Source organism: Elgaria multicarinata, chromosome 9, assembly GCF_023053635.1.
Source record: "Elgaria multicarinata webbii isolate HBS135686 ecotype San Diego chromosome 9, rElgMul1.1.pri, whole genome shotgun sequence".
Classification (NCBI taxonomy): Eukaryota; Metazoa; Chordata; class Lepidosauria; order Squamata; family Anguidae; genus Elgaria; species Elgaria multicarinata.
In genome coordinates this window covers 58,391,948-58,414,914 of record NC_086179.1, presented here as the reverse complement: position 1 = coordinate 58,414,914, position 22,967 = coordinate 58,391,948, and the positions used below count along the sequence as shown (strand labels likewise).

The 22,967-nt window shown below is 41.3% G+C and overlaps 1 protein-coding gene across 2 annotated transcripts in view; it reads left to right on the top strand.

Moving 5' to 3' along the window:
• The window catches only part of SLC16A7 (solute carrier family 16 member 7), a 133,216-nt gene that overhangs the window by 72,936 nt on the left and 37,313 nt on the right, over positions 1-22,967 (top strand). For both annotated transcript variants that reach the window (XM_063133961.1, XM_063133960.1), the window contains exon 2: positions 17,558-17,791. In XM_063133961.1, the coding sequence (XP_062990031.1) occupies positions 17,578-17,791 (214 nt within the window). In that variant the 5' untranslated portion in view covers positions 17,558-17,577. The remainder of the gene's footprint in view (positions 1-17,557; positions 17,792-22,967) is intronic.

The following is a 22,967-nucleotide window of genomic DNA, read 5'->3' as shown; positions in this document are numbered from 1 at the left end:
GCTACATGCATGAGCCTCAGATTTGTGTGCTCCCCCCTCCTCTTGTATCATGGCCGCAAGGAGGAGACTGGAAGAATGTACTTCCATTTCAACTAACAGCAGTTTCTCATTATGTCCAAATCAAACAAATTTTGGTTCATATTGAATTACATTTGAGACAGGGAACTCTAGTCTAACTAACTAGGATATTAAGCCAGGACCTAATCCATTTTGGATTTTATCAATGGTTAACAGAGAACATGGTTTAATCAATGACCGTATTGAGCCATTACCACTTCAAGAATTCTACTGGAAAGCTAAAATGATTCAATGTAGCAAGCATAAACTTCCAATGAATTTTGTCAAAGGCCTTCTCAGAATCTAAAGAGACAATGGCTGCCTGATCCATTCTTTCTCTATTTATAGCTCTCAAATCCACAACTAATCTCAAATTAACGCCCCCTGTCTGTTTTTAATAAATCCCATTTATATGGGCCAACCAATGTAATAACCTGTTGCAGTCTAACAGCTAAAATTGCCATTAATATCATAATATCAACGTTTATTAATGAAATTGATCGATAATTACCACAGTTAGTGTGGTCCTTGCCAGGCTTAGGGATGACTATAATATAAGCATCATTGAATGATGAGGAAAGCAAACCCGTATCAAAAATATATTTGTAAAGTTGATAAAGTTTTGGAACTAGAAAAGTAGAAACGTTTTTATACCACTCAATTGGGAACCCATCTGGACCTGGAGATTTTCCATTTTCCATACTCATAATTGCTTTTGTTATCTCTTCCAGTCTTATAGGAGCCATAAGGTATTGCCTTTGTGAAGAATCTAAGCAAGGGAGCTTGATCTGAGCAAAAAAAGTATTCATTAATGAAGGTGTTTAATGTTTAATCCAACAGGATGATAAAACCAAGAGATCTGATACACATGCACACATATTTTACTTTACTACAAAAATCTGTGCATATGCTTGTCTCTTGGGATCTTACAGTGGCCTCCAGTGGACAGTAAAGCTGTGGAAAAATGCATTGCATCATGCATTGATGCATTCTTTTGAAAGAGAATTGCTTTCTGTTACAAATCTCAGCTGTAGTCTCTTTACCCCTTCCATTCTTTGACGTATCACATACACAACACTTTATATACACAATACACTTATACAAGGATAGAAAAGTATAGTGCTATGTTGAATTTTCATGATCTTCAATGTCTGATGTAGAAACTGCACTTTTGAAGAATAGAAAAATCTGTGAAAAGAAAAGCCACCTACCTTCCACTGTTTCACAGGTGGGTGTGTTTTCCCTCCACACCTGTCCACACCCATTGTTTCCACTGAACTGCTGCTGTTTTTATTAATTATAATACCTGTTTTTATACTTGAAGAGGGAATGCTGGCATTCTCTCTTTAAACTCCATTGCTGTGACTTGCTGCACATTAAAAGATGTTTCTAAAATGTTTCTGCTAAATAATGATACACATAAATGCTTGGCTTAAAAAATGCAGATTTAACTGTGCAATCCTATTCATGTCTACTCAGAAGCAAATCTCATTTATTTCAATCAGTGGGTATATGACTGCATCCTAAAAATGGTCTTTTTAAAAGGCCTTTTGCTGTTCACCAGTGCACAGGCTGAAGTGCATGCTCTATGCTGATGCACATAAATAACTGAATTGGGGGAGGGTGGAGTGAAATGACAATTCTGCAAACATTTTTATGCCTTTTGAATGCCCCTCCCCATCAATTGTTGACAAGGGGAGGCACAAAAGCATTCATCAAATTAGCCACCCTGCCCATATGTGGCTCAGCATCCTGATAAGACTTCACACTTGCATGTTCATTGTTTGATCATAGCAACATCAAGTCATAATTTGTATATGTCAAGAGGCAATTACTGATAAAACATGCCAAGAAGAGCCTTCCTTTTGCTTCACATCATCACACACACCGTGTTTTTTTCAATACAGGCAGTTGGCAAATGTTTCTCCCACTCATTAAAACCAAGTGCACACTCTGGGGATTATTATTACTTTGGGGAGCCGAATCATGCCTGCTCTTTCTGCTCCTGACCTCCACACATTGATCTGGGTCTTCTTCAGAGAGCCTAGCCTTTACAGGGTGTACTGATGTATCCTGCATTGTTGCATGACATGTACCCAGGTCAGTGCAAAAATGCAGGATGCATTACACAGGGAGAGACTTGCGTGCCCATCTCTTGTCCATCTCGGTCCAGAAGACCTGATCAAATTGTGGATGTCAGGGATGGGCTCAGTGGGCATGATCCTGTTCCCTTTTCCATGCAATGACCCATAGAGAGCGAACATAGATGATTATTAAGTGCTGGGGAATTCAGTAATGTGCATACACTCGTAAAGTGTACCATGCCTGAGAGAGTCAGTGTAGCACAGTGGTCACAGGGCTAGATATGGGTATGAAAGGGCCTCAATCAAATATTTGCTCAACCAGCAGAGGCTGGTGGCTCTTAGGTCAGTGGAGCTGCAAATCCACTCCGGGTTTCAGTCAGAACCAGTCAGGACTCTAAAGCGAAGCACCTTGGATATCTCCTTTAAAGACTGAAACCCCGACTGGATTTACCACCTCACTGACATCGGAGCCACCAGCCTCCACTGTGCTCAGCCATAAAGCTCATTCAGCAGTCATGCATAAAATATTATATCTCTGCTTACTGTACTTCACAGAGTTGTTGTGAACTTACAACAGGACCAGAATCTTTCGGATAGGTGGAGAGGACATACAGACATTTACATTTTCTGCAGTGACTGATCTTTAGAGGAAATTTTAAAAGGAATCTATGATAGCAGTAGTCAGTTTAGATAAACAGATATCTATGAGAGTCACTAGAGGGGCGGGGGGAATGATGCAGGCCTTTTTGTTATGTATCTGATTAAGTTTCTCTCCCGCAACTGACAACGAAGTGATTGCACAGATGTGATGTTCTCTATGTCCCATGTTCCAACGGATGTACTCTTTGATTTATTACAGTTCCTGGTACATATGACTCACCTGGTTTGTTGTGCAATTGTTTTCACCAGCTGTTGATCTGCTAACTTGAAAACTAAAAATGTTGAGCACAATCCATCCAAAGCTGAGCACTTCTCAACTTCCATTGATGACTAGCACTAATGTTGAAATCAGTGGTGCTTAAGTCTGGCTGGATCATGCCCTTAATATACAGGTGCCTTTATGTATAGAGACTGTTGTATAATGGTCCCTTTACATTGTTGCTGAAACATTCCAGTGTTTGGATTTCAATGTGCTTCACCTGGCTCAATCTATTTTTGCAACAAATACGGCTTATGAAGCTATTTGTCTGTGAAAGTGAAGAACTCTAAAACGGATTGTTGTTTAAAGAAACCCTGAGAGGAGTATATTCCCATGTGATGGGACTAAATCACCTTAAATTTAAGCACAGGTTGGCTGTGGATCGAATGAATAGTGATCAAAAGGAGATGCATTTCATGGTCTTCAAAAGAAAGAATGGGTCTTAGGCAAGGGACGTGCAGCATGTTTAGCTTATAATGATATAATCTAAAAGCATTCTCCCTTGTTTATGTTGCTGTGTGCCAAAAGCAACTAACGTATTCTAAAACTGGAATGCTGCAGTGAAAAGGGGGTTACCTACAGCACACAATCTCAATTCAAAATTCAACAATTTAGTCTAAGGTTACACTTACTGCCAACTGAATATTGGCATGATCTATTGAGCAGTTTTCCTTTATGTGATTTCTCCCTTCCCATTAGTTTTGCTATTAGAAGGCAAGCTGCTTAGATATTAAGTGGCATCTATCATGTAGCTCTCACTAGGTTGGTTGTCTCTTTCTTCAGCCAATCAGAATCCAGTCACTTGTCCATGGCAGAAAGGGTGCAATTTCAAAATTACATAGCCATTTCTGTAGGTTCTCTGAAAATATAGCCAAACCATTTGCACTGACACAGGAGCCGAAATAAAGAATTAATGAAAAAATAAGAATATCAACAAACAACAGTGGACCAATCAGTTCAGAAGTCAAAGTGCCCTCACGCTATGTGATTTAGTAGTAATATGCACACATATTTATTTATTCTATTAGATTTATACTCCACCTTTTCTCCAAGAAGTTAAGGTGGCATACATGCTTCCCATTTTATCCTCTCACAACAACCCTGTGAGGTAGTTTCGACTGAAAGATAGGCCCTTTTAGATTTTAGTCTGCTCAGGTAAGGGTTAAGATAGGGTGACCATATGAAAAGGAGGACAGGGCTCCTGTATCTTTAACAGTTGTATTGAAAAGGGAATTTCAACAGGTGTCATTTGTATATATGGAGAACCTGGTGAAATTTCCTCTTCATCACACCAGTTAAAGGTGCAGGTGCCCTGCCCTCTTTTAAATCTGGTCACTCTAGTATAGCTCCTGCAGCTTTAACTGTTGTGATGAAGAGGAAATTTCACCAGATTCTCCATATATACAAATGACCCCTGCTGAAATTCTTTTTTCTATGCAACTATTTATTATTTATTTATTTATTAGATTTTTATACCGCCCAATAGCCGAAGCTCTCTGGGCGGTTCACAAAAATACAGAAGCACTGTCCTCCTTTTCATATGGTCACCCTAGTTAAGAGTAGGGAGGGGTTTTGGGTGTACATGCAAGCCCTGCCTCCAACATCCCCACCCCTTACTCCTTCACTTTATTGCATTGAACAAATAAGTCTGAACTGTTTCTTCTCATGTTCAAGTGATTACAAGTAGAAGCCCCCTTCAGACTTTCTGCCTAAACATGGGAGGGGCACTTACCCCTTCAACACACTGCCTCCCTACTATGCCATTGCATGGTTCTTCCATTTCTGTCAATGGCAAACCTCCCATAGATTTCAATAGATCTGGATTGCCTTCAGAGTGAGCTCAACCCCAGCACCTCATGGATTCAAGAAGTCCCACACTTTCTGCTGCTAAAGTTCTTAACTGCTGTGAAGAGTCTGGTGAGGCCTGCTTCACACAAACAATGAATTCTGAGAAAACTACAGCAGCTACCAGCCTCTCATACATTTTTCTCTCCATGCTGCCCCAAACAACTGAAAGGAAAGATTTATGGCAGGGTACATACAGAGTACATAATAGGAGAATCCTCTTTGGTGACATGGTATGAAACAGCCACAGGACGGTTGCAATAAACATCTTCTATACCTCTCTCTATTTATGGGCCTGAAAGATGGGTAGGGTATTTTTAAAAAAAGCATTATATTTTCAGTAGAAATACAGTACATCTCACCATAGTGTGGAAGACTGTGACCAGGTGTCCTGTGTGTCTTTCTCAGTCTGCTGTCCAGGTGTTGTTGGTGGGCAGCCTCAAGGCCCAGATCTTCCTTTGGAAGGTTCTTTAGTTTTAGAGCAGAGTTGGACTGGACAAGTAGGCCCTGCCTTTATGGCACCGAGTTGATGCCATATTCCTCCTAAACCACGAGGTTTCACTCCTGAGGGGTGCTGTCGGGTAATCCCCATGCCAGGATATAGTATGGGGTTTCCAGCAGCCATCTTGGTACTGGAGCCGCCACCCTCCATCCTCTTTGCCATCTGCCTGGAACCCCCCCCCCGAATCGATCATGGAGTGAGGTCACACAGCGGAAGAGCCAGAGTGACTTCGCTTCCAACAAAAGAGTTGGGTTAAGTCCCCAACTTTTTATCAGCGCAGCTTTGTGGAAAAACCCATAGTAGCTGTTAATCTGTGGTAGTGATGGGCCGAAAATTCACCTGAGCCTGCAAGAGGGCCAGATGTCCCTGCATCCAGTCCACTCCTGGCCCCAATGGACACGCCCAGCAGATTTTTGACCCATGGCTGTTTTGATGACAAAGGAGGCACAGGTCCAGACAGAATTCACTTCCACCCTGACCTGCGTGTGCCCTTTCTCCTTTTCCCCTTGCTACAGTAATGGCAGTGGTCATTGTGGCATTACACCCCACAAGTCAGTTCCCTAATGTATGTCTACGATTTGTAAGTCTATTCTCCACATAGTTTGTAGAAAGGTGGTGTTTGTCCCTCACCTCACGCTCATAAACTGATGGCGCTTAGCTTGAGCAGGGAGTGTCCGCGGACAGGCCTGTTGTAAAGCGCCTGTGTCATGGCACAGTCATTACCACAATTGGGGGGGGGGGAATGCGCCACTTAACACATCCCCTGATTGGTGCACTTTCTGGGCCTCTGGAAAGTGTGCAGATTCCGCCGGCCATGCCATTAACGTGGCCAGGGGAATCTGTGCACTTTCCTGAGGCCTGGAAAACTCACTTTCCTGTGCCCCCCTCTCCCTCCAGTGCCACATATAGACAGCACCATAGGGGATGTCTTCAAAACAGAGTACATTCCTCTTGCAGTCCTTTAAATAGGGATCTCTGTAAAAGAAAACACTTGATCACAACAGTGTGTGTGTGTGTAAACACCCCGTGGAAGTAGGATAGGAGACATAGCACTAAGCTTTGAAGTGTGAAACTTTGGGTTAGATTGGAGGGTTTCATGAGGGGAGGTACTTTTATGAACTTTGTTCCATGATGGACAAGGAGGGAGCAGAAGGACTGCTAACCTATTGCTAGGGTGCCAAAAAGTAAGACGCTTTGGAAACATTGGTATTGGTCCAGAAGCTGCAGCTGGTGCAGAATGCAGCTGCCTGGCTGCTGACAGGGGTGTCTTTTCAACACCTTTGTTAAAGAACTGCACTGGCCGCCAATAAACTACCAGGCCAAGTTTAAGGTTTTCTTGTTCACTTACAAAGCCTTAAACAACTTGGAACCAGGTTACCTTAGGCATCACTTCACTCCTTCTGTTGGTGCCTGGTCTATATGATCCTCAGAAGGAGCACTTTTGATGGAGCCACATGGTCCTGAGGTTTTCCCTAGTCATATTTATTCATTCATTCAGAATATTCATAAACCGCTTCCCATTTAAAAAAATCCCAAAACAGTTTACAATAAATTCTAAAACAATTATAAAAGCACAACAACATTTAGACAGACTTATGGTTGGGCAAAGCCACGGTAAACTGGTCAATTTTTAACAATAGTCAAAAGCACATGATTGTCAGTGCCTGACAGATTGCAGAGGGGAGGTCATTCTAGAGGGAGGGGGCCACCACAGAGGAAGCCCGTTGTTGTAAGGCTATCAGAAGGGACTCTGCAGGATGTGGAATAGACAGCAAGGTCTTTGCTGAAGATCATAGTGGACTAACAGGTCTATATAAGGGGAAATTATTTTTCAGCTAACCTGATCCTATGTTGCCTAGGGCTTGAAATCTCAATAATAATGCCTTGACTCAGTAGCAAACTGGCAGCTGGTGCAGCTCTTTCAGCACAACTGTTACATGCTCATGATAAGGTACTCCATTCAACATCCCCACTACAGAATTCTATACTACTTAATCCCCCTCAAACCATTCCCCCCTCCATACACACACACACACACACACACACACACACACACACACACACACACACCTGAAACTGTGCAGGACCTTTTATCCTTTACTTTGCTGATGCACAGTTGTTCATCTCCAGTTTATAAAAATAGAGATCTGTTGTGTTCCCTGACTGTTTGCTCTAATGGGGCAAAATTGGGGTGATTTTCTACCCCTAAAATCCCTAATTTTCTACCCCCAACCCCCCCCCCCCCATTCTACCCTCCAAATCCCTAAAAAATCAAGGGATGAACAGATCTGTTTCAAACTTGACACACCTGAAGCCCTACTTAAGACCTATCATTCTGTCAAGTTTCAACTTTTTATCTTTAAAATGACAGAGATGTAAGCATTTTTGTTAATTGTCATAGACTACAATGGTGCGGATAGCTTCGGAGCTTCGAACGACCTTCACTCCACATCGCGAGTATCCAACAGTTTTAAAAACATGTGTTAACTGCACTGAAAGTTTGGAGCTCCATCGGAGCACCACCGGACCCTTGGATTTTCGGTCCTGAGTGCACACTCCTAGTGGTTACTCATCATTACGGCTATACAATACTACCAGTATTAGAGGCAGTATGCACCAGTTGCTGGAGAACATGTATAGGAGGATGTTTTGTCACTTCTGTCCTGCTGCTGGGCTTCTCATAGTCATCTGGTTGGCCACTGTGGTAGATGGGATGCTGGACTGGATAGGCTTTGGGTCTGATTCAGCATGGCTGTTCTCATGTTATTACATGCCCAAATAGCAGAACAATATTTATCTTCTGCATTCTCCAGCTATGGTAGGTCTTGCTTCATCTGATCTACGTGAGCAAAAATGCACTTGGTTAAAGAGAAGGAAGAGGGCTTGTTTTTAATGTCTCCCCAGGAACATTTTATTACAATGATTGTACAATGAAAGATTAAGCCATCTTGTTCTTTGAACATAATTTGTCTATGTATATATAAAATCAGTTCTTTAGTAGTTGGATAAACGACATGATAGATTTGTAGTTAAACATCCTTTATCCCACCCTCGAAATAAAATACAGGCAGATGTTTTTCCTTCCTTGTATTTATGTTTGCCTTTGCCCACAACAATATTAGGTTTATTATTATTATTATTGTACACATCAAATGAATTCTTTCAATTGTCAGGCCTTAGGGTGGATACACACATTTTTCAATATGTAAAGGCCGTTTTTGTGTTTAGTTTGTCATGTCAAGGTAAAACATCCCACCATTAAATTCATGGATTGTGATGTCATGAGGCATAACTCACAGGTTAATGATGTGATTTCAAACTATTGCACAAAGCCCATTCGTTTCTATAGATAAACACCAGTGTTTTTTTGTGGGGGGGGGTCAACTTTATTAATCGTTATTAAGCAAATGTTATGAAACATTATGGAATGTTCCTACTTTCTTTAAATGTTGGCAGTGATGCTTTTAAAGTGCTGTTAGGTGCTGTAATACAGGTTGGTGTACTTAATGCTGGACAAGTACGGGGATTTAAGGAATAGTCGGAATGATTAAAATAGACTGATAAGTGGATCAGGACTTTTGCTGTAGTGACAGCCAACAGTTTGAACTGTAAAGAGCAAGGTCAGTTGACCCTATTAAAGCAAGTGTTGTGGAAAAGCTCTGGGATTGGTTTGGGGTTTGTTAGATTTTTTTTTTTTTTTGAAGGAAAAAGAATTGTCAGATGGAAAAATAGTGTTTCATCAGCTCTGTTATTAAACTGATCAGTTGTGTCAACTTAGAATGCAGTCCTTGTGCTGTTTTGATTCCTTGTTATTTGATTGATTAATTAATTAGTTGTATTTATATCCTGCTTTTCTATTAAAAAAATAGAATCATAGAATCATAGAATAGCAGAGTTGGAAGGGGCCTACAAGGCCATCGAGTCCAACCCCCTGCTCAATGCAGGAATCCACCCTAAAGCATCCCTGACAGATGGTTGTCCAGCTGCCTCTTGAAGGCCTCTAGTGTGGGAGACCCCACAACCTCCCTAGGTAACTGATTCCACCGTCGCACTGCTCTAACAGTTAGGAAGTTTTTCCTGATGTCCAGCCGGAATCTGGCTTCCTTTAACTTGAGCCCATTATTCCGTGACCTGCACTCTGGGAGGATCAAGAAGAGATCCTGGCCCGCCTCTGTGTGACAACCTTTTAAGTATTTGAAGAGTGCTATCATGTCTCCCCTCAATCTTCTCTTCTCCAGGCTAAACATGCCCAGTTCTTTCAGTCTCTCTTCATAGGGCTTTACATCCAAAGTGGCTAAAATTCACAATATTATTCACATCTAACAAATAAGCAATATCACAATCAACCCATATAGAAATCAGATAAGAGCAGGTAAAAAGCCAGTTAGAAGCATAATTAATTAATTAATTAAATAGATAAATAACAGATTAAAGCATAGAGCAGCAGCAGAAAAACTAATCAGCTCAATAGGCCAAATGGCTGCTTAAATAATAAAAAAAATATGGGTGGCTAAAGGCCATCAATGAGGTGGGCTAGACGAATATTCCTCAATACAGAGTTTCAATGTCTTTTTACGTCAAAGGTGTCTTTGACACAAAATTTAGTTTGTGATCTTTCAATGAATGAATGGGGGTTGGGCTCTTCTTCTGAAATGGCTTCCATTCATTTCAATGGGACCATAGATGGTTGTGGTATAGATCACTAAAGCCACAGATCAGAGTGCAGGGATTTCCTTGCTTGAGGTTGTCAACAGCTACAGGAAGCTGTTGGAGGTGATCCAAGAACTAACTGATCAAGCCAGGGAGCTAGAGCCAAGGAACACAGCAAAGAGCCAAGGAACACAGCCAAGCAGGAAGACTTTCATAGGACTACCTATCCAAGATGACCCAATGGCCAGCTTGATTTGGCACCACAGGGCCAGTCCAGAACCTGAAACTACTTCTGTAGATTGTATTCAGTTAAGTCCCATTCATTCAGTGGTTCTACTACTCTAAGTAGAACTAACATTGGATATAACCCAGTAGCAGAAAGGTCTTCTTAGGCCATAGCTAGACCTAAGGTTTATCCCTCAATCATCCAGGGGTCAAACCTGTTTATATAGGTGACACACAGGGGATCCAGTGCTCAGGCAAGGGCGAACCCTGGATGATCCCAGGATAAACCTTAGGTCTAGCTGTGGCCTTAGTTGCAGTTCCTCTGGCTAGGCATGCAGGACAGGTGAACCAAAGGTGTCTGGTTCTAGAGCCATGAGGTGTTTAAACTTCCCATGCTCCTGGAAAAGCATTATTTGTGTGGACGTTTCAAAGTGCTTAACAGGATAAAGCTTCCATTTTTAATGAAATTTTAAAATAGTGCTAGTATGTTTGCAGTTACCATGTTGCTGGAAACACGTAGAACAAGATTATTTGGAAGTGTCCATTGTGTGGAAGATTCTGAAGCAATATATTGAATGCAGTATTCATCACATGTTAGAACCCAGCAGAAAACCTAATTTCATGTCAGACTCTGCCATAACTAGAAACCTTTCAGTGGGCAGTATTTGTAACACAATGGTCCTAACTATTGGATTATTCAATATGTCTGCCAAGCCAGTGCAATGTATCTCCCATGGCAGCATTAATAGCATCTTTTGCTTAGAAGTGAGTCCCACTGAACTTGTTGAAATGAACACCCAAGTAAGTATGTATAGGGCTGTGGCTTTCATAGTAGGGTGAGAAGTTGTGTAACCTCTCAGTACACTATTTCTCCCATTTTTAAAATAATGGTTAGCTACCTAGAACGAGAACTGTGGGAACTCAGCCATTAATTCTTATTGGCTTTTTAAATTAGTTCAAAACATTTATATTTATTTATGTATTGGATTTATATCTCAGCTTTTGACATGAACCCTGCAAGCCAGCTTACCACGGTCAACTAAATAAAATATAAGCAGCCAAAAAACAAAAACACAGCAATACAATAACTAAGATTTAAAAAATGGCAGCTAAAATAATTTAGAGGATCTGAAATACCACTAAAACATGTGAAAATGGGATAGGCTTCACTTGGGTCCTGAAAAGATAATAGGGATGGTGAACCTGTCTAAGGAAATGATTTCACAGTTCAGGTACCACCATAGAGAAGCTCAGAACATTCTGGGTTTGGCAATATTGAGAAGAAAGTCCCAGGTGGCTCTCAATTGCTGGTCAGGAAGATAGAAGTCCTTTAGATAATCCTGAGCCCAGGGTATACACCTGCACTGAATTGTGCTTGAGAAGAAATTAGGAGCCACTGAAGGTCTTTTAACACGGGAGTTATATGTTCACAGTGCCAGTACCAGTAAGCAATCCAGCCAACTAGAGTGACCATATGAAAAGGAGGACAGGGCTCCTGTATCTTTAACAGTTGTATAGAAAAGGGAATTTCAGCAGATGTTCTTTGTATGCATGCAGCACCTGGTGAAATTCTTTCCTCATCCTAAAAGTTAAAGCTGCAAGAGCCCTGCCCTTTTGACCAGATACAAAAGAGGGTAGGGCTCCTGCAGCTTTAACTGTTAAAGATACAGGAGCCCTCTCCTCCTTTCCATATGGTCACCCAATTGAAGTTTTCAAAAGCTTGTTTAGAAATACTAATAATGAGTTCAGAGTATGTTTCCTAACTTCATCAGTAAAATGGTTAGCCATTCAGCATACTAAAGGCCAAGGAACAAACAAACCACAAAATTTCAGCAACAGACAAATTTGTGACATCTCCCGACCTGGTGACCTCCAGATGTTTTTTTGGACTACAATCACCACCATGACTAATCATGGGCCAAGTTTGCTGGTGTTGATGGGAGTTGTAATCCAAAACATTTGGAGGGCACCCAGTTGGAGACAGCTACCTTACAAGAAATGCAGAGGTTTTGTAAATAGTGGGAGAGGGTTGGGCATTTTCAGAGTTTCTCTTGACAAGCTATTTATTGCATTGGGAGTTGATTTTGTCAGTTGGCAGGCAGAGAATATTAATGAAGCGTTTACAGACGAGCAGTCTAAACAGGTTGATCATGATTGACTCGAATCTACAGTGCATGATATCAAGATGAATTATTTGTCGTGGCTGTTCCTCTGACCTTGTTATTGCAGTTTTCATCCTTTCTAAATGCTGGCTATGGCATATTCAGTGTTGCCTGTCTTTGTCAACCAATCCTATTGCAATGGTTCCTGCATATTTACTCGTTTCCAAGCTGCATCTAAATTACATTCATTTGTCCAGATCCAGTGGGGGGCCACGGCATTCATTCATGCCAACCCAACATGTGGGGAAATGCAGAAGGCATTGTGAATATTCCTAGCTGGATTTGGAGCCACGAGTACCTAAGGGGGTTGAGGGCACACTGTTGTTAAAGATTTGTGTATACAGTACCTTCCAGCCCACAACCTGCAAAGATTACTATTTGCTGCTGTTTGGGAATTGAGTGGGAGCCGGGGCTGGATTCAGCCCCACCTACACTTCATTCCCCACTAAACAACTGCTTAGGAGTTTTTTTCCTTTTTAAAAGGGGTTCTATACACCCATCCTCAGCCCCTCCACGTATCTTTTAGATATTCTACTTGCCATCCAGTTGCAAGTAGAATAATACAAACTGTGAAGTGCTTGCAATTTTTTCAGTTATGCCTAGGGGACAGGAGTTGCCCCCTGGGGGAGCCTACAGACCTCCCTGACTGGCCCACAAAGCCCTTGCAAAATCTCGCCCCATCCAAGAAGCCCCCCTCCCTTCTAGAAGGGGCTCCACGTGCCCTGCTCTTTCCTGCCAGGCAGCCAGTTTTATGTGCTTATCCACTTCCCTGTCAGGACAGGTGAGGGGGGTACAGAGCTGCCGCCCTTGGGAAGCCCCCACTTCAAAGTGCCAGGCGCCCCCTGAAGGTGCTGTTCCTGAAAGAGCAGCTCGCTCTTTACTGCTGCAGCAGTGTCAAAGAAGGAGCTGCTCTGGTTGGGTGTGTTTATACATGGTCCATGAATGGTGTGTGAATGGGGTGTGAGTGTCTAGGTAAGCACATCAGGGGCGATGGGGTGCCCCTATCCACTCTGGGTTGTGGCCCAGGCCATTTTTGGCTATGGCCCCAGCTCTGCTGGCATTCAGCCTCAGGCCACAATGGCCCTCAACCTTACATTAGGAAAGGTGTTTCTCTAATATATTGGTAAATGGGGTCCATCATTTTTACTACTGGGAACTCTGGAAAGAAAGTCCCTTCCATTAGCCTGCTGAAAAAGCATGGAGATGAAAAGCTTTATTTCTATGAATGCTCCAGCAGGCTGATTCACATGGTGTTGTTTTCATGACAATTGCAGTTATCACATCAGTGGTTCTAGGAAATGCTGAGCACATGGTTTTGGGGACAGTAGCTGTCGTTGAGGGGAAAAACTGAACATGTATTCATGTGAGGGAATTAAATGTAATAACCATCTGGATATCAGCTATGGGGACAGAAATAGCCCTGAGCTTTTGAGGATCACTACCTGTCCTAGCCAGCCCTAGGTACCCTGTACGTAAGGCCTAGTTGACACTAAAAAAGTAAATCTGTGTCTTGATTGTCCCATTTCAGATGGCAGGCATGGGCCACATGATAGAATTCTGTCTCACAAAAGAAAAGAAAAACCCAACATATCCTTGCACATAGTAAACTAGCATGTCAGGGAAAAGGGTATGCCAGAATGCATTTTCCAGATAATTCAGTTTTCTATGTGAAGTGATATTTGTTTTTTGTAGGGATGGATAAGCATTCACTCATATGAGCCCCCATCTGCAGCCTGAAGTGGCAGAGTATCTACATCACACACACACACACACACACCCTAAGTAACAGCATTCTCTGGATAGATTATAAACAATAAGCAGTACAATAACACTCACTGAACAATAAAAACATAAACAAATTCCAGCTTAAATCATTCAGCATAAAAATGTCAGGAGCAGATTGTAAAAGCATTGCGAAACAAGCAGCAACTGCATTTGGACAGTGAAATCCTGCTGGCCGGGGCCTTGCAAGCACTTGGGTAAGGGTCTGCAGTCGTGTCTAGTGCACCCAACGGGGTCTGGGGAGCTGAACACAGGGGAGGTGGGTCTGCAGGATTCCCGGACCCAATCGGGCGCTCATGGCCACCCTAATCTGAGCCACTGTGTTGATCCAGATCAACCAACCAGCTCTAGTAGTCTTCCTCTACCCCAGGAGCAGGCCTTTCGTAAAGCGAATGGGGCTGAATTTGACATTCAAGACCAAGCCCCCCACCACTACACAAATACTGTACATTATAACAAGGATCGATATATTAATGCTGGCAAAATTAAATTACTGTGAAGATTGCAGCTAAGCTCAGAGCTATAACCCTGTGAGCTGTATCCCTATGAGTCACCACTGCTATCATCTGTCTTCCTAGGGTGAAACACATCCCATCTTGAAAGCTCAGGATGGGTACCGGTAATTTAAAAGAAGTGTATGCATAAAAGCAAGGGATGGAAATCTGATTTTAAAAAGTTATGTCAACTGCAACCTCCAAAGACCAGCTTGCTGCTGATTATTATTATTATTATTGTTATTATTATTATTATTATTATTTCTTTCAGTATGTTGTCTGTTAAGAGATTTATAATTAAAAATGGACAATTTCCTTGATGCTCAGAATGCAGGGGGGAAGCTACTGCAACAGGCACTCCAATGTGTCCTCTCACAGGGCAATCCTGTCTATTCAGACCTAAATCCTGTTAGGTTTAGTGGGGCTTACTCCCGGTTAAGTGTGTATAGGATTGCAGCCTTAGAAGCCAAGAGAGCTTCAGCTACTGGGCAGTATAGAAATGAAATGAAATTTTTAAAAAAATCTCTGTCAGGCTGACACACTCTATTAGCAGCATGACAGCAATGCACAAGACTGATGAGGTGTTCCCAGAAACCTGTTCATCACTAAGGTTTGCACCATCAAGTAATGTGTGAAATGGACCTCACACACCAAAGACAGAACTCCCATATCTCCTTATGTTGTTTATCTCAGTCACAACATTTTAAAGCGGAGGTGATTATAGCTGAAAGCATCTAATCATAAATACATCAGACTCATTGACTTCTGTGAAACATGTATCCTAAACCTATTCATGTTTACTTGGGAGCAAATTACCCTGAGATTACACTGCCTTCTTCTCAACCAACTTTTGTTGGATTGTGACCATTCTGTGTCCTTGGCTAACTGTTATCTCATCTGCTTCCTAGATGTAAAATAGGAAAAATCCTGACATTATTACTCTAATGTTGGCTCCACCCACTCCGTATATGCACATTGGACTAAAGGTCTGGAAAAACTGTATTTGTGTAGGTTTTCTCTGCACAACAGCAGATGCATGGATAGAGCTCCTTCACATACAGTTGGTATGTGTGTAGGGCAGGCTCTTGTAGACCCTTGGCCAAACACATATATAGGTTCAAGATGGGTCCAGCAGCCCTGAGTGAGTGTGATCCCACTCTCTTCTATGGAAGAGAATAGCATTGCTGAGTTGCTTTGAAGATTAACTGGGTAAAGATTACAAGCACTGTGAAAATTATACATGGGAAAAGAATTAGCACACTTATTTAAGCTATATTATCCATTGGTTTTACCTGGTGTAGATGGCAGTTAGTATAATCCAATTTAGCTTTTAAAAAATCGTACTTTCTAATTATATAACTAATAATTCCATACTAACAAAAAAGGCATTAAGAATAGCAAATGCAAGTATTTTTAGTTTTAATAACTTTTAGGCTGTAATCTTGTACACACTTTCCTGGGAGTAAGTTCCATTTAACTCCATGGGACTTACTTCCAGTCCACGTGCACAGAATTGCAGTCCCTTTCCATATTGAATTATCATGAGATACGAATGTTTCCACACTGGGATTTCCCAGTGGGATTTCCAAAAATGGCATGTAGGACAAAGTAATATAAGCCGTGTACGTCTGAGAAACCTACGAGTGGTTTGACACTGCCCATATCTTTTTCATGCATAGCAAATCCATATGTGTTCATTTTCCCCCCATGAGATTTTGTGAGATATGCAAATGATATGGGAGAGTTCTTCTATTACATGAGGGTACAATGGTTTTGCTAGGAGGTGAAGCCTTTTTCCTGACTCTGGATGACATTTATTTATTTGTTTGTTTATTAAAAATCTAGAATACCCTTCCTCTAATTCCAGTGTGGTAGGGTAAATAGAATAAAAACAACATGTCATCATCTTTCATATAACATGAAACTAAGCACTAGCGCCTTCAGTTGGGCTAGGAAACAAGCAAGCAACCAATCTAATTATTTAAGAATTGGTGTTAATATGGTTCCACCTAACCAAACTAGTATGAATTTTCATAGCCAAATCTGGACTGATTGAAGTTTCCAAATTGTCTTCAGGGGCACCGCCATGTATAACACATTGCAATAATCTATTTGGGCATTTATCAGAGCATGGATCACCATAGCCAAGCTATCTCTGTCTATGTCAGAGTGGCCACAGTTGGTAAACCAGCAGGAGCTATGGTTTTTATTGTAAATACTTCTGTGTGCATGTGTGTGTATGTGTTTGTGTGTTCCTGTTAGTATATTTTTACACATAATTTCAAATATTTCTGTTCTTTGGGTTTCTTTTATTATCTTCATGTGGTGCTTTGTGTATGTTTCTCTCCCCCCCCCCCATGAAAAGCATGACCATATTTTAATAAATAAAAACTGAAAATGTGAGAAGTTGTTCAAAGATTATTTTGAATTTTATTAGCTGTACTAGAAGTAGACCAGATCCTTTTTGGTGCAAGTCAACCACACTTCACTGAAGATGAAGCCATGTTGATTGAAACTAGCAGATCCAAAATATCATTTTACAACCTATGATTAATTGTTAAATACAGCCTTAGTGGCTTAGATCAAGGACCTGCAAATGCTACAGTATACCTAATCAGGTTCTTCTAGTAACCATTGCCAAGACTCTCCCCCCCCCCCCCCGCAAAGTCACTGAAGGCTACCTTGGCTTTTACAGATGAGTAACTGTACTATATCATCCAACGACACTAACTTCAGAATCTGCTGCTGGTATTAGCATTTCATTATTATGTTTAATTTGCTAAAGAGGAAGGGAGCTACTTAAAACATTATTTCATTTTTTTTGTTTCCTGTTGCAGCTCAATCGTAAAGATAAAACATGCCACCCGCAACAACAGCAACGCAGTACGCGCCCCCTGATGGAGGATGGGGCTGGGTCGTAGTCTTTGGGGCATTCATCTCCATTGGATTTTCCTATGCATTCCCAAAAGCCATCACAGTGTTCTTCAAGGAAATACAGGAGATCTTTGGCACATCATATAGTGAGATAGCGTGGATATCATCAATCATGTTGGCTGTCATGTATGCAGGAGGTATCTGAGAAACTAACTTTTGTTTTTGCCTGAAATGATTGTTATAGTATTGAACAAAGTTATGTTTCATGATTCTGCATTGCCTGGTCCATTTAACTCAGCCTTCTCCAACCTGGGCCCTCCAGATGTGTTGGATTACAACTCCCATAAATCCCAGCTATTGACCATGCTGGCTAGGGATTATGGAAGTTGCAGTCCAACACTTCTGGAGGGCACCAGGTTGGGGAAGGCTGCTTTAAGGTGTAATTCTATACCATTGAACTCAATGCACCATTGAACTCAATAGGACTACCTCTGAGTAGCAGACATTATAGAGTTGTGCTGTTAAAAGTGTTTCTTGAAAGAATTTCATATTGTTTCCTTCTGCTCCCTCTAAAACCTTGCCTACCACTATTCCTCTGAATATGTAAAAATCAAATATGGAAGAAACTGTTTTTTTCCATTAGGAAAAAAAGAAATCCAAAATCCACCTCAGACAGCACCAATGTCACAAAATAGTGAACAAGCTTATGAGTTCTCAAGGACTCTGGGAAACTTCAGAATTAGAAAGCAGTGTTTCATTTAGCAGGAGAACTAGGAAAATGATAAAAGCAGATACTCAGGTAAAAGCAACAACTAAAGAACGTTAAAGATAAATGAAAATGTTCATTGTTTTTAACTTTTGTAAACCGCCCAGAGAGCTTCAGCTATGGGGCGGTATATAAATGTAATAAATAAATAAATAAATATAATAAACAGGTTACCAATTATTCTGGATTAATAAACATCATTAAGTAGTAATGCTGAAAAGTATACTGCTGATATATATGTTACAGTTGCTCTAGAATAAACTTGGCTTAGTAGATATTTCATAGAGAAACATCTTAGTCAAGTGACCTCAAACTTCAGATATTGAAGCATAGAGGAATGCAGAAATATAAGGTAATAAGTATTTGGGCTTTTTAAAAATGAGATTGTGCATGGTGATTATGATTTAAAAATATACCAGTTTAATTTGATGTTAAGTTCTATTAATAGCATGAGCTGAAATATATCCTACCAAGCATCTAAGGTGTTACTGAATTTTTAATGTTTCATCAATATCCACTCGATTCTAATCGGCTGAAGATATTATGGACTCAGGGTTTTACCCAATGCTAGTTCTGCTTAGAATACACTTATTGAAATGAATGGTGACCATATGAAAAGGAGGACAGGGCTCCTGTATCTTTAACAGTTGTATTGAAAAGGGAATTTATGCAGGTGTCATTTGTATCTATGGAGAACCTGGGGAAATTTCCTCTTCCTCACCACAGTTAAAGCTGCAGGTGCCCTGCCCTCTTTTAAATCTGGTCACTCTAGTATAGCTCCTGCACCTTTAACTGTGGTGATGAAGAGGGAATTTCACCATGTTCTCCATATATACAAATGACACCTGCTCAAATTCCCTTTTCTATGCAACTGTTAAAGATACAGGAGCCCTGTCCTCCTTTTCATATGGTCACCCTCTAACATTGGCAACAACTACCTGACCACCCATCTTGTTGATTTCCAGTTCCTCTTTTAAAACCTCTAATATTGATGGTGTAAGTTAATTCCATCCCTCAGTTTGGTGCTGATCCACTTCTTTTAGAATATGTAAACTTCCTGAAAATGTTGCCTAACTAAATAAATTCCAAGTATCACAAAAGGATTAAAGTAACCTCTTCACAGTATAGACAAAGCAAGAAGCACTGCACAATTAAATTGTGTAAAGTTATTTTTGTTATCTTGCGGTAGTCATATGGCTTTAACGTGCTAACAGCAGGTAACCTTGCCAAAGGTAAACATTCTTTGAAGCCACAGTTACTGCAAAATTGCTTCCTGTGAAATAAAGCATTAAACAATCATTGGCAGAGGATGAAATAGGCAAACAATTAAAATAATGTTTGGATGAGTTATTTTTTGGGGATTTCCCCCCCTATCTAAACATGATTGTTTGATTTCTACCATTTGATGTTGCTTGAAATAAAGCCGGAGGAACACGGTGTTCAAGGTACCTTGTTTACAGGGTAGGGGAACAGATATACTGAAAATGTTGCGGGCACACTCTGTATCTCTTAATGCTAATTAGGAGAACCTGAAAAACATTTGAGATCTGACACACTCATTATGATTTAGCGCTCTGCCTATTAATCTTCACAGCGGGGTCGTTGGGTAAGTGAGAGTCTAGGTAGAGGATCTCTGCTTCGGAGGCTTTCAACCTCCTGAGGTAATTAGCAGGCATCTGTGTTTCAGTAACAAGGTATTAACTTACCTTTCAATGTCTGAAAAAAATATGAAACTAATAAAAGACATCCAGTAAGGAGCGAAAGGAATGTTAATTATGTTTATCGCTTACTTCATACTTAGAATAAATGCCATTAAATTATAGCAGGCCATCTGGCAAATCCATATGGTCTCTTGGATTCATGGTTAATTCCAGCAAATAGGTCAAGCACAGTGTTCACCCCGTCAAGAAAGCATAAACAAGATGTGCTAAATTGAATAGATCAACTTTTTCATTAAACTTCAGCTTATCCCCTTAAGCACGCCATTGATCCAACCCTCCCTTCAGGAGGAGTGCTTTGACAATTGAGGACTTCCATATTTTGTATATGTTTAAGCCATTTGGATGTCTTGGCTTTGTTTGGGGTGTGTTTGGAGTTTATTGACCTGGCGTCTTATAAAATAAAGTCAAATCAAAGTCCGTGAATTCATGGCAGCATTGAGAGTTCACCATGGTTTTTTGTTTTGTATTTAGTCTCAAGGAGACCTCCGTTCTGGAAAGAAAAGCTAGTTAAGTCTCCATGCAATTCCTCATTCTTTGGCCTGAGTCGCACACATGCTGACAAGTTTATTAAGTGATGACTTCATGAAATGAGCTCCTATTCATTAGGGATTGGGATAAAAACCATTCACCTCATTTTACCAGAAACGTAGATGTCACAGGATATCATGCAATCTCTTGTGTTTGTTTATAATGTTTAGCTCATTACTGTATTTGCTCTCTTTGGTTTGAAATCTGCATAGCATCAGCTGCCAAAAAAACCAGCTTACAGAAGAGCTTCTTCTTAAGGATGCCTATGTAAGGATGATATGATTCCCCCAGTAAAATCACTCAGTACAGTGATTCACAATTGCTGGCATAGTTGGCTGTTGCCCTTCAAGAAAGGTAAACTAGACAAACCTGATGACAGCCTGGTCATCTCAGGCATGTCTGATCACTGTATTAGACTAATAAGAAGTAGGAAGTACACCTATTTGGCTGCCATTTTCTGCATCATTAAGTTCAGTAGTTTTGCAAACATTCATTGGTATGGTGAGCTTGGTTGTAGTTTTACCAAGGTAGCAAACTGTCATTAGCATTTTAGCACAGAAACATCAATACAGTGTGTGTGAGAGAGAGAGAGTGAGAGAGAGAGAGAAAGTTTTAGCTAAGAGGTAGGGGTGGGGGAAAAGACATGTCCTTTAGCCAAAGTGGTTCTCACCTCCCAGAAGATCCCCCACCTGTTTCCTAGTCATTGTGGACCGTTCATCTATAATTTCCCTAATAAAGAAAATATTTCCACAGCTTGCCAGGGGCAAATTACACATTATGTCCATGGTGGCTGGGAAATTCTGGTAGTTGTAGGGCTTGTTTTTCTGTCTAAACATGCATCATTAATTATGTAGCATGTGGCTGGCCATTTAATTTTTCCTTGAAAGTAAGTGTGGGGGGCCTCAGTTCAGGGGCACATCTACACAAAGGGTTTGCCCCAGGGTGGCTTTGTGGCAGTGGCACATAATCTACATGACGCAGCTGCCATTGCAAAGCCATCCAGGGGCAAACCCTGGAAACTCCGCTCCAAAAAAGTTGGGCACTTACCCGACTTTTTTGGCAGTAGAGCCCATGACACCCCCTGATTGGTCACCATGGCTGGCCCCACAGCTCTGGCAAGTAAATAAATAAATAAAAAGCAGGTGAGGAGAGGAACGGGCCATTCCTTCCCCCTTTTTTAAATTATATGATCTATATTTGTGGAACTCCGCAGATACAGATAAGAAAAATTAAATAAAAAATGGGGTGGGAGAAACAGGCAGCCAGAGGGAGGAGAGGTTGTTTGCCCAGTCCCTCTGTTCATGTTCTTCTCTGGCTGCCTCGTTCCTCCCCCCCTCCCCGTTTTTATTTTTTTACCTTTTCCAGAGGCGCGGGGCTGGAAAATTCACACTTGCGTTCCTTCCCAGGCAGATCCCAGGAAGGAACGCAAGTGCGGGTGCAAGGCGCCTCGTGGTGCCAAAGTACCACTGTAAAGATGGGGGGGGGCTGGTAGGACCACTACACATATAGTGAGGGAAGTTTTAAACCTCCAGGTAGCTCCTTCTCTAAATTCATCCCATCCACATGTTTGTTTTGATGCCTGAGCTGGTGCTTCACCAACTGAGTGGGAATTTCAGAAAGAAATCAGCAGGAGGGGGGAGGGGAGGGTTTAAACCTCCTCATGCATAGTGGCCCTAACCCAGGTTGGGGCCCTGCACACTTAATTCTGAGTTAAAAAGAAGAAGAAAAACCATGCCCATCAACTGAATGGTACATAATTAATATAACATGTATGCAAACCACAACCGCTCTTCAATGGCTCCAGTAACCCTCTCTTGTTCAATCTTCCAGTCATTTAAAAAGAAAAAGTCAGGTCTCTCGTCCTGACTTGAACATGTTGATAATGGGTTGCATCCAATATTAGAGCAGACCCATTGAAATGAATGGGACTTAAATTAGACTAACGTAGAATACAACCCAGTTTGGGGATTGCTAGTTCAGGAACCAGAGGAAGACAGAATTGGGGCTTTGCCTTCATTCTCCCCACCCACCAACTTCATGGCTTTCCAACTCTCCTTGAATGTGGCACCTTAGCAATTGTCCCCCAAATTCCAAATGTTCAGTTTTGGGTAGCAGGATAAACTGTATGAGAAGAGGGAGTATATGCAAATTTATTTGATCATGTAACATTCATGAACAATTTGATTGTTCTTCTTTGCAGAGTACGCACAGCCAGTTCTATGATGCACAGTGCCCTGGCAATACTGTATCGCATAGTACAGTTCTAGCTGTCTCTTTGCTATGTCAGCAGTAACCCCTCTTGTTAGGTTGCTAACTGCAGCAGGCTCCTGAAGGTTTGTTCATGTGACAACTGAAAAG